The following is a 12,677-nucleotide window of genomic DNA, read 5'->3' as shown; positions in this document are numbered from 1 at the left end:
GTTAAATTTATGTATGAATCCGGATTCTAAAACTGCACCTCCCGTTATTTGAAAGGAAAAGACACACACAAAGTAAAAAACGGCGAACTAGTGTACTTTCGGCGCACCACTAGACGGAATTGTTGAAAAGTTATAAATCTTTCATTGGTTTCCCTTTTATTGTCCCCTAAAAGGTTTCCGCTGGGCGACATGAAAATATTTCACGTGCCATAAATAAAATTCAAGGGGGACACAAGAAGTAATGGTAATAGTTTACAAGACCAACTTCTCATCTCCCGTGCACGTGGATACTTCTTACTGTTGAACTACCTACAGAAATGACTCTATATCATGTACAAGTGGTAATAGAATACACGACAAACCCTGAGCATTAGTGAGGGATGCGTCCGTAGGAAGCAGGCGCGTCAGCAGCAATGGATACCCGCATAAACGATTAAGTTAGGTTAGGTTACTTTCGATTAGATTATGTTAACTTTCTATTGGCCCCTCAATTCCAATACTATCCCCATACTAGTAACGCTCCATTTGTAAATATAAAATACAGATTCTGTACTCTGTGCAGAAATAGTATACCGACGGTAGAAAATAGTATCTAATAAAGTCATCTTCTATATGCGCTCTTCTCTGTCGTAAAGCACTTATAACTTTATACTAGCAACCCTACATTTGTTAATATAAATTACAGCTGTATTACTAGTATTTAATTTTGTCTCAAGTAGAAATTTTTTCCTTATATGCAAGTCTTCTCATGCAAAGAACTGTGTGATAAAGAGTGTCATATTATAAAGTTTTTGCAGCGTCATGATATGTTGAAACGTAAAATCAGCTATGCGAAGTGTGGAAAAGAAGTAAAAATTCAAAACAAACGGAATTCTCCTCGCAGTGGGCCATTTGTACCCGGGAAACCAGTGAAGACATTTTGAAAGTAAGAGATATTACTATTATTTAAGTGTTTTTGAAGGTGAAAATTATTTTATGGATTTTTCCACTATCCTTGTTTATCCGTATGCCCCCCGTCGCTGACGCGCCTGCTTCCTACGGACGCACCCCACTCCGTTCGGGCCCCCTGCTGCACTCCTGCCCTGATTCAGTTAGATAGCATTCGTGCTTTTAGTGGCCACCTAGCACAAGTTGGTCGTGGTTTATGCATTAGCTTCTCATTTAGTGCAAGCTCTGATAGAAGAAATCGGGAAATGCAATAAATGAGTGAAAATTTGGTAGAGCCGTCTGCTCGAGTAATGCCCAACGAACCCCTGCGGGGCTTCTAACCCTTTTTTACCTCTACTCCTATTACTACTTATACTATAGATCCGTGTAGTAAAACTGCACAAGGAGTTTATCATGCTTCTTACCTTATTTAAGCCCGTAACTGCACTAATTAACTCTCGTACCAGAATAATGATTTCTTCCCGTACTCGCACTGCCATTTTTCACAAACGTAAAACATATATTTTTATATGATACCTACTAAATGCTTATGCATTTTTCATACGGTGAATAAACAATATTCTGCGGCTAGGCTCCCGTTATTATACTGAATATTATTTACTGTATTCTCTCTCTCTCTCTCTCAATGTTTTGATGCTCCAGGAACTCGTCCGCTGAGCAATACAGACGGTTAAATGGGTATCTATACTTGTAGAGATGAATGGTCAAGGATCAATTTGGGAACAAAATAAACAAACACAATAGAAACAATCACTTCATGTGGAACACTAATTCTGTCGAAGAAACTATATATTACAAACTGCGATGAATAATATAAGCACTGCACTGTTGATCACTTTGACACCATTACAAGTCGTAGTTGTTCACTATGTAATATTGAAGCAGATGATAAAGAACAAGGTGGTTTTTGTTAGCTAGTAAGAAAGACACTGTTACGGGGCTAGTGAAATAAACAGAATGAATGACTGTGTTGAGTATCGGACGGTAGCCAGGCGTTAGAGAGCACTGAAAGGTCAGGTGGTCAATAGAACCTTCAGTTAGTCCACAATAACACAAGCGTGAGGGGCGCTGCTGCTGTTTATATTGCTGGATGGGAGTCTGAGCAGTATGTAGACGAAGGCGAGAATATAAACAATGATGTTTTCTTGTCCAATTATGAGGGGCCTCCCATTTTCTCGTGGTGGGAGTCGGTTCTAGTTGCCAATAATAAATTCCTGGTCCTGATCGTTGTTGTTGTTGGTAGGTTCGCCATTCGGTTTTCCGTTTCTGGAGCAGCATCTCGGCGAAAGATGATGCTGGGAGCCGGAGATGTATCGGTGTGCCATGTTGTGTTGCATATCTGCTCAGGATATCGCTAACTTCGTTCCCAGGGATGTCGCAGTGTGCGGGCGTATGAATTAACGTAACTACTTGATGATTATTATGTAATATTCGAAGCTGTTGGCGAATATTGATGTATAACCATGTATTGGCAGATGCCCATGGGGTTCTACATATACCTTGTAACGCACTAAGGCTATCACTACAAATTCCCACGTTAGGTAGTTTTCGTTGTAGAGCGGCTTTCAATGCCGTGCGAATTGCCCAGCTTTCTGCTAAATAGATGGATGTATTCGGTGGAAGTCGGTGAGTCTCTGCGTAATTAAGCGCTGGTATATAAATTCCTGCTCCAACGACAGATCCATGTTCGGTATGCTGTTTAGAAGCATCCGTGTAAATTAAAATGGTATTTGAGTGATGAGATTGAATGTGGTGTTCCCAGAGATGGCGCACTATCTGAGGCTGATTGGATCGAAGACGTTTGAAAGAGACCACCGGTTGCTCAAGTGTAGGAGAAAGTAAAAGAGTATTGTATTGTGCAGTATAACATGGTAATTTCGGTCCTCGATGCAATTGATTGAGCCAGTTATGTATACTAACGAATGCTCGATATATCCAAGGTAGCTGTTTATAATATGGAAGTCTGGTATGAAGGTTGCTATTGTATAGGAATTGTAATTTTGGTAATAATAGGGAGGAGGTGCAGCATATGCGTTGCAGGAGGAATTTTTTAGCCATAAAATATGTTTTCACTGGGAAAGGAATTATTCCAGCTTCTTCTAAAAGTGCAGAGGAAGGTGCCGTCTTTGGTTGTCGGAATATAATTCGCTGTGTTGTGGCTTGAAGACGGATGTGATGTTCGCTGATCCGTTTAGGTAATGGAGAAAGTAATATTCCGCCATATTGAAGTTTTGCATCCACACATTGAGTACTGACTTGTTGCAGGGATGATATATCTGTTCCCCAACCCTTGTGGCTGATGCAAGACAGCAACTTAAAATAAGGTTGGGCTTTAAGTGCTATTGTTTTGAGATGATGCTTCCAATTTAGTTTAGAATCGAGATGAAAACCAAGATATTGTAAAGTAGGTGTAACTGGTAAAAGAGTGTTATTTACCGTGAGATGGATGGGAGGTTGAAAACGTTTGCGGGTGAAGAGAGTGCAAGAAGACTTCGCCCAGTTGACTGACATGCCGTTTTCAGAGGTCCAGGAGTGAAGTTCGAGGAGAGCGTCGTGCAAAATGCGTATCCCATCCACTATGTTGGAAGTTTTTACATATAACAACATGTCGTCGCAGTATTGTTGAATACGAACCAGTTTTCTAAGGCGTTGATGGAGAGAGAGTGTGTATATATTAAATAAAGTGGGACAGAGACTAGAGCCTTGAGGAATACCCAATGATGTTAAACGATAAGAAGAATATCTGTTATGATATTTGATGCAGATGCGACGTTGTACCAACCAATTATGAGTATATCGGAGAAAAGGTGTAGGAAGTTGGAGTTGTGCCATGTGAGTGATGAGGCGATCGAGAATGATAGAGTCATATGCATGTTCCAGATCAAGTTTAACGGCAATCAAATACTGTCGATGTTGGAATGTGTTCCAGATATCGAGAAGAAGAGCAGCAACCGAGTCCAAAGATGACATGCCTTTCCGGTAACCAGTTAATGTGGGTGGGAAGACTGAATAATATTCCAAGTGCCAGTTCAATTTAGAGAGGATGATCTTCTCAAAAACTTTCACGACGCATGAAATAAGAGTAATCGGACGATAACTCTGAGCCAACCCGATAGGTTTGTGTGGTTTAAGTATAGGGACTACCGCTAAATCTTTCCATGAAGAAGGAATATGTCCTGTCCTCCATATCTGAGAGTAGATTTGAAGAAGTACAGATCGACCATATGGAGATAGGTCGTACAAGTGTTGGTATCTAATCTGATCTCTCCCAGGAGCAGTGGATCGCCGAGCAGTTAACCCCAGATTCAATTCTTGGATGGTGATATTCTTGTAGATTGGTGAATCACACTCCGGATCAAGAAGAGGTTGTATAGTTCGTCTGTCATTCAGTGGTTCTGGAGGCGTGAGAAGGCGATGAAATTCATCAATCCAAGGCGGTAGACTGTCAGTAAGAACTGCGCGTGGAGGAGATCCTGAAATTTGGTTCCGTATAAACGTCCAAATAGAAGACGAAGTAGCCTGTGGGTGGAGCGTGGCACAAAATTGTTGCCAGTGTTGTTTGCGACATTGCTGGATGTATCGTTTATACATCGCTTGGGATTGGCGATAGAGTACATATGTTTGTTGACTCTTTTCGTTAAAAAATGCCTTTTGCTTCTGTTTACTATCATTTAGGAGTTGTTGGCAACGTCTGTTCCACCAAGGAAAATGGGAACGGGATGCTTGGGTTCGAGTCTGGCCAGGAATTTGAGAAGTAGATGGGGAGGCTTCTGATGCTGCTGCTTCTATAATATGTATGAAAGAAGAGGTGTTGATAGGAGTGACTTGTACTGAAAAATACCGGAAAAGTTCGTCGGTCGCATTCTGGTATGTTGTACGATTGTATGATTGAGGAATGCGAGAAACGGTTGGAGCATATGGCGAAAGGTGAGCCTTGGGCGTTCTCGGAAAAGTAACTCCTTCAAGTGTAGTTATAATAGGAAAATGATCGCTGCCACCTGTATATCCATAGACACTCCAACTATGGTTTGCATACAGAGCAGAACTGAGGATGGTGATGTCAGGCGCACTTGGATAACCATTAAGGTTCGGGAGGCGAGTAGCAGTCCCATCATTTGCAATGAGGTGAGTTGTATGGTCCATAGCAGCGAGAAGGTTCCGAGCAGCTACGTTGGTGTAACGATTGCCCCATTTTACACTTTTACAGTTCGGATCACCCCCAATAACACAGGGACCTTGGATTGAAGTAAATAATTGTTGCCAGTAATGAGTTGTAGGAGGGCTGTCTGGTGGGGCGTAGATGTTAATAAAAGTGAGTCCAGCACACAGCACTCCGAGCACTTGTATTTTGGTTGAGCCGGTTGGTGGAAGTGTTGATATAACACGAGCCGGTAAGGAGGTGTGGATACCCAAGGCGATACCTCCGTAGTGGTCATCCCGAGGACGGTGATAAACTCGGTATCCAGGAATTCTTAAGTTGTCTTCAAGGCGGGTCCAGGTTTCTTGTAACATGATGATAGCCGGAGTAAAAAAGCGGCATAGTTGCGATAAAAACACCTCCTTGCCACGAAATTGTTGGAGATTCCATTGTAGTATTCTTAACTGCTGCAACGGAGTCATTCTTGGATATGTTCCAGAAAGCGAATAATTCGTAGTAGTAGCGCCTGTAAATCTAATGCAGTAAGTGGCTGGGTGTCGGACTGAAGTTTGGGAGTTAACTGATGCAATTCCTGTAATAGTTCTTGTTTCTTGGCATGACTAGTATCACGTTCTGGGTTCCAAACTGGCTTCGAAGAGCCGGTGTACAAGGTATCTCCTCTGAACGTGCGAGTTCGTCTAACCGGAGAGGATCCTGTAGAGTCTAGTAAGGCACGTTCTTCTGTGGAAGAGTAATTGGTTGGGGTTGGAATAAACGATTGTTTCTGTGAAGCCGATTGGATAGAATCATGTCCAGTAGGTCGTCGTCGTTTTGGAGAAAGAACGTGGCGATGTTCAGCGGGGAGTTCTATTTCTTTACGAGGAGGTCGTTGGGGTTTGGGAGAATAGTGGTAAGAAAGGTTGTTAACTTTCGTGGAAGAGGAAGGAATTGGCTGGCGCTCGGGTGTGAGCTGCTGAGGTAATGCAAGGAGTGGGGAGTAGAAATTAGAGGTAGGTACACCCGAGGAAGGGTTAGGAGATGAGCGCTGCAATGGAGGCACTCGTTTTTGCGCTTCGTTATAAGATAATTTTTCCAATACCATGAGTTGATTAATTCGCTCATGTCGTTTCCGGGCCGGGCAGGTACGTTCAGTGGCTGCATGCGGTCCGTGACAATTGATGCAGCAAAGTGGCTTAGTACAATTGTTAGTATCATGTGAATCTCCACATTTAGCGCATATTGTTTGTTTGGAGCGGCACCCAACTTTTCGGTGTCCCAGGCGGAAACATCCCCCCCAGCACTGTTTGACTGAGGGGATATACGTTGCTACTCGGAATTTCGAATAGTAGAGCGAGCATTCCTCTGGCAGATTTTGAGAGGCAAAAGTAAGTACCACTGTGGTGGTGGGGACGAACTCATTATCGTGCCGGCGATGAATGCGGCGGATATGCGTTATTTCAGCCCTACTTTTTATATCTGATTTGAGTTCGGCATCCGTTATGTCAGTGTCCACCCCTGTGATCACTCCAACGGAATGTGTGGCGTAGGTTGGTATGTATGCTTTCCATCCGTTTTCTCGTAGAATCGGGTTAGTAAGAAAGTCATTAGCTTGCTGTCCGGTATAAAAAAGCACTTTAATTAGATTTCGTCCCGTAGGTTGAAAAGATTTTATTCCTGGAACCTTATTATGAAATAGTAGTCTACCAAGACTTGAGGGGTGTTTGCGCCCAATATTTGTATCGGTATTAGAAGAAGGATCAGATGTCACGTGCACTACGAAATCAGGAAAGTGATGGTTTTGGTACAGATTCACCGGTGGTATAGTTTCAACGGTGACTTCTGACGCTATAGGGATTGCAGAATCAGCAAATGTAGTGTCTGTGGGAGGGTCCGTGACCATGGAATGTGCAGGAGGAGGGTCTCCTCCCGATTGTTCAGCCATGATTAACACTTCCCTATATTAGATAATGCGTAATATGAATTATATGAATCACTGTCACAATGAGAACAAATTAAGGAAACACTTCAAGTAATAACACTCAGCACTTCACTCGCGATTATGTAATCACTCGACTACACAGTACCACGCGCGAAACCGAACTCCTAATAAACATCACCTGCAATAGTACCTATTTACTGTATTTTAGTCAGTATTTATATTTTCCACTTCTTCTTCTTCTTCTTCTTCTGCGAATGCTACAAACAAAGACGAAGATCTTCTTCTTCTTTTACTGCGGTTACTACTTGACTTAGCGAGGATCGATCTCCCGTCAATTATAGACGGTGTTTTCAAAAGAAACAGATAAGATGCGAAATAACGTAGATCTTTGTAAATAAAGATAATAGGCAGTAAGAACAGGTAGCGATAAGGTGAAAATTAACGAATCTACATTAAATGGATCAGAACCTTGAAATTTATGAAGAATAGAGAGAAATGGCTGGTGATATTGTTGGTGTAGGGGACAAGAGAAAATGATATGATTGATGGAGACAGTATCGAGATCACAGTTAAAAAGTGGAGTAGTTCGTCTTCGAAGATATAAACCGTCGGGGAGTATACAGAATGTGAAGTCTGTTACGGAGCAGGAAATGAAGGTAGGAGGGAGAGAAAGTTTGATGAATGAACCAAGATGGAGAACGGAGAGAACAACGTTGGTGCCAGTACCACCGTGCCTTTGTACATGAAGTACTATAAGCAGTCCATCGTTGACAATGAAGTGTAGTAAGTCGTGAAGAAAGGTCTATAGGTGAGACTGCAAGATCAATGGGAGTGCCGTGCAGGGCTCCGAAACAAGCTGCGGCATCAGCTAGAACTGGGAAAAACCAATCTGAAAGCATGTGTCTGTATCGGTCGACGTTCACAGTAATGCCATCTCCCTCATAGTCTTCAAAAAAGTACGGGCCAATGACTCCTCCTGGCCAGAACCCACACCACACAGTCGTGCCTTGAGGATGTATCTGTTCTTCCATAGTCACTTGCGGATTTTTTGTACCACAAATTCTGCAATTCTGCTTATTGACGTACCCACCGAGATGGTAGTGTGCCTCAGCTGAAAAAATTATTCTTGTAGTGAAGTTCTCGTTCTCCGCTTGTCGAGCCAATAAACATTGAGCAAAACGATTCTCTTTCCATGATCTGTAGGCCTCAACTCTTGTGTAAGTTGAATCTTGTATGCATGCATTTTCGGAGCTTTCGACAGGATTTCATGCAGTCTCTTGGTAATAAATTCAATTGTTGAGCTCGTCTGCGAACTGCTTTCATCGGGCTTACTGTCACACTGGCACGCACGACAGCAATGTTTTCTTCTGTTCGAACAGAACGTGGTTTTCCAGTTTGCTTAACATTTAACACTGACCCTGTGGTCTCAAACTTCAGAACCAACTTCTGAACTCATGATTCAGTAGGAGCAACATTGCGTCCAAGTGTCACACGCAAATCACGAATGGTTGCCGTGGGACTTTCCTTGTTTCTGTAATAACTTTTAAAAACTTGGACGCGTTGCTTTGTTATCAAATACTTCATGCCAAGATAAACACCAACCAACAATGCTCACCACACAGGCTACTAAACGGAAGGATAGAGGATAATAAACAAGGTAAAACCACGGCTGCCAACCGTCATATGACAAAATGGTGCGAAATTCAAATTCGTCCTTATTCCCCGGGCACCCTATAGTATAGTAGAGTAAACTCTGACGATATAGAAGACGAATTTTATAATTATCCAGAAGGATTTCGAAGTCCAGGGAAGAGATTATGGAGATTGTAGGAGAGATTTAGAATCAGTGCCGATACATATAGAGGGATACTGATACTGAAGAGAATGAGGAAGAGTACAAATAAGGTAAAAGCTTCAGTGAGAAAAGTAGTGACATAATGGGGTGGTTTAAAGCTGAAACATTGCTGAAGAGAGGAATCGTAAATAGCTGATCCCAAATACAAGCCATGGCCAGAACCATCGCGGTACAAGTGCACAGTGTGCTGAGGGAGAGGAGGAGTGGATGAGGAGAAACAATGTTGGTAAGAGAGGGGAACGAAAAGGTAGTCGGGAGGGTACTGGAAAAAATGATAGAAAAAGATTGGCAAAAAACTGGATAGCCATGCAAGTAGCAAGGGAGCATATATGTGCGCTGGATATGTAACAGATGTAGTGCAATTTCTAACTAACTGTTGTATATGAAAGGGAGAGATGCGAGATATGGAGAACGTTTGCGGCTTGTATGAAGGTGTCGGAGCAGAGTGAGTTTAGGGAGGAGAAAGGATCGGGTAAATTGGAATTGTTGAAGACGGAATTGTTGAAGACGGAATTGTTGAAGACAGAATTTGTCTGAGATGTTTCAGCTGAATTGGTAAGGGTGGAACTCGGGTCTCAGAATAAAGCGCAATAGCAGCAGTGGAGGAAGGAAGGCTAAGAGCACGGCAGAGAGTAGTATATTGAAGGTATTGGAATTTTTGAAAGACCCTAGAAGGAGGGGGAGTCCAACGTAAAAAAGAGTCTAAGACGATTCTGAGGTATTCAACAACGGGACGGCGAGAAAGAGTAATACCGGTAAATCTAAGGGAGGGTAGGGTGGGAGTGCTTTTCTGGGTAAAAACGAGAAAGGAACTTTCGTTCCAGTTTACTCTTAAGCCATGTTTGGAACACCAGGAGGAGGATGTGATGAGAGCTGAAATGAGTTAAGGTATAGCAAGTTGATGGGAAGTAGAAGAAATATAGAAGGTTAAATCATCATAATAGGAAAGAACCCGTACTGTGTTACTGGTTTGGCGGAGAATAGGGGCCAGAAAGAGATTGAACAAAAGAGAAGATAATACAGAATCTTGAGGAAGACCTTGGAAAGTGGTGCGACCTTCAGAGAGTTAGGAACCGAGTCGAAGATACAAGGAACGTTGGACCACAAGACTGTAAATAATACAGAGATATTTCGAAGGGATGTCTTGTTGCCAAAGTATATCTATGAGGTCTTAAAGGGGAACAGAGTTATAAGCCTGAGAAAGGTCAATGAATACTTCAAAAACAAACTGGGTATGGGAGAAAGCAAGCCAAATATCGGAGATAAGAACGGACAGACAGTTGGAAACGCTGGAACTAAGTCGACAACCGTATTGTTGTTTGTAAAATAAAAGGTGGTGTTCAGAGAATCATTGGAGGAGTTGTTTCAGGAGATGTTCAAAGATCTTTAAGAGACATGAGTAGAGGGGATAAGATGAGTGAGTTCAGACATGGTGAAAGTAAGATGGATAGGGGTGGATGGTTCTAGAGAATAAAGAGGAGAGAGCCAGAGAAGAGGGAAGAAGCACGTTGATTGGGCTAATTATGAATGGACTTGATGGAGCCAGGGAGAGGAAATAGATTCACCAGAGAGAGGGCGATACGTCTTGTTACCAAGGAACCGGTAAAATTTCCAAATGGAGGATAAAGAGGAACCATAACTTAGGGTTGAACAAAATTGTCGCCAGGCATTACGACGGGTTTGTTGAAGAATATGGGTCGTGGTGGCTTGGGGTTTGTTGATATAACAGGAAATTGGAATAGGAGGGAGTGGCGAGGTATGTTTTAAGGGCTTGACGCCTTCGGAAAATCCATTGTTGACATTCCCAATCCACCATTTAGGATAAGGAGACCGGACAATGGAGGAAAGGATTGAGTGAGAGGCATCAGGGTGGGAGTGTGATACTGCCTGGGAAAGGCAAGAACATAAAGCAGTGTGGAGATGTAAAGGATTGCGAGACGAGGAAGGAGGAGAGAAATGATCAAAGCAGGAAGAATAAAGGGACCAATCGAGGTTAGTAGAATATGGGTGACCTTTAGAGGATAAGAAAGGAAAGGGAGGAGAAGTAGAGTTATGTAAAATGATGGGGAAGTGATCACTGCCGTAGGGGTCGGAAGAAACAGTGCATGTGAGGTGGCTAGAGTAAGCAGGAGAACAAAAGACAAGATCAGGAGCGGTAGGAAATTGGCGGTGACGGGGAAGACGTGTAGGAGTGCCGGTATTGAGAAGATTACAGGGTAAGGAGGGAAGTAGGCGATGTAAAGCAGAGACAGCTGAATTGGAAAAGGGAGCCCCAAGTACGGGTGGGAACAATTTACGTCACCGCCTGCAATCCAGGGAGGGAAAAAGAAATTAAAAAGATAGAGCCAGTGATGATCAGGAAGGTGAACGTGATGTGGAATATAAAGGTTAACCAGGATGAGAGTAGTAATGGCGACACTCTATCTCACTCTTGATAATCCAATTTGGGGTCCCATGGACCATAGTGAATGAATGAGAGATGCTTTGGCCCGGGATTGCGTCACCTGTTGAAATTTTGCTTATGCTTAGTTAGGGACCATGGACGCTGGTGCGAATGAGTCAGAGGTACCTTGGCCCGGCTATGACGTCATTGAATTAGGATTTCTGGGTTAGAAGTCATGATGATTTTTTTAAAATTATTAAAAACATATTCTTGATGATTTATTACGTTATGAATTAGTACAGGTTTATGAATGCTTTTTATTTTTTGTTCCCTTTTATGGCATATATGGAGATTGTATCCTTTTGATGAGATGGACTAACACTGGTGCAAATGAAGTCTTTAGATTTACGTCCCACGATTAAGCCGGTTAGGCTAAAGGAGACGGTGACGATAAAAAATGAATGAATTGGTGGAATGAAAGTGGAGTATTTCGAGCATAATGTTGCCCATCACAAAACTACTTTCGCGGGGTTTGAACCAGGGACTCCATTCATCAGAGGTGAACACCACTACTCTCTCTACTGGTGCGAATGAATTAGAGGTATTTGGTTTGAGCTAATGTGTTTGTTTGACGTTGGGGTGACCCTATTTCACTCTTGATTATACAATTTGGGACCCCACATGGACCATACCGTTAATGTGAATGAGTTAAAGATGCTTTGGTCCGGGATTGCATTACCTATTGAAATTTTGCTTATGTTTACTTAGGCGCCAGGGAATGCATAGGATCATTTAGGGCACATATGCTCATCTTGATCCACGTGACGAGAGGGACCTCTTTCCCTTTGATGAGTATAAAATATTAAAATTTGGAAGTTTTTTTTAACTTATCCTTTTACTTTTGATGAGACATTTTCGTTATATAATAGAGTACAATGGTTTACTTTTAAAATTGGAGTCATCGTTCCCTTTGATGAGTATTGATTTTGGAGCCTTATTACGTATATGATTATATAGAGGCGTATTTAAAATTATTCCCTTAAATTTGATAAGTACTTTGTGATCCATTTTGTTCCGCTTCAGGGTGAACATGAATACCTTACATGTGTTGATTACTATGTTATAGACATTGCAATCGTCCCGAGTTCGATTCTTGGTGTTAGTTTCAGGAAATGTTGAATTTAACGTCCCCGCGAAAACGATGGTGATGAGAAATGATAGCACGAAACAGGGGAAAACATGAATTTACTTGACTGAGGATTCAAGCACAGACCCACACATTAGAGACAAACGCTAAGCGACCGTGCTCCATTGAGAACTTTTAGTTTGTTGATTACTACGTTATAAACATTGCAATCGTCCGAGTTCGATTCTTGGTGCTAGTTTCAGGAAATGTTCAGTTGAACGTCCCCTC

The 12,677-nt window shown here is 42.3% G+C and overlaps 1 protein-coding gene across 2 annotated transcripts in view; it reads right to left on the bottom strand.

The window, feature by feature from the left end:
- The window catches only part of Grip128 (gamma-tubulin complex component 5), a 136,571-nt gene extending 129,300 nt beyond the window's left edge, over positions 1–7,271 (bottom strand). The window contains exons 1-2 of one of the 2 annotated variants that reach the window (XM_081731328.1): positions 7,230–7,271; positions 1,353–1,555 (exon numbers count right to left, since the gene is read on the bottom strand). In XM_081731328.1, the coding sequence (XP_081587454.1) occupies positions 1,353–1,427 (75 nt within the window). In that variant the 5' untranslated portion in view covers positions 1,428–1,555; positions 7,230–7,271. Of the gene's footprint in view, positions 1–1,352; positions 2,261–7,229 lie in introns of those variants that run through there. The other variant, XM_081731329.1, reaches the window with a different exon arrangement.
- Between the last annotated feature and the right edge of the window lie 5,406 nt (positions 7,272–12,677).

The sequence above is a fragment of the Thermobia domestica genome, chromosome 11 (genome assembly GCF_964235325.1).
Source record: "Thermobia domestica chromosome 11, izTheDome1.hap1.1, whole genome shotgun sequence".
Classification (NCBI taxonomy): Eukaryota; Metazoa; Arthropoda; class Insecta; order Zygentoma; family Lepismatidae; genus Thermobia; species Thermobia domestica.
This window is presented reverse-complemented; position numbering and strand designations above follow the sequence as displayed.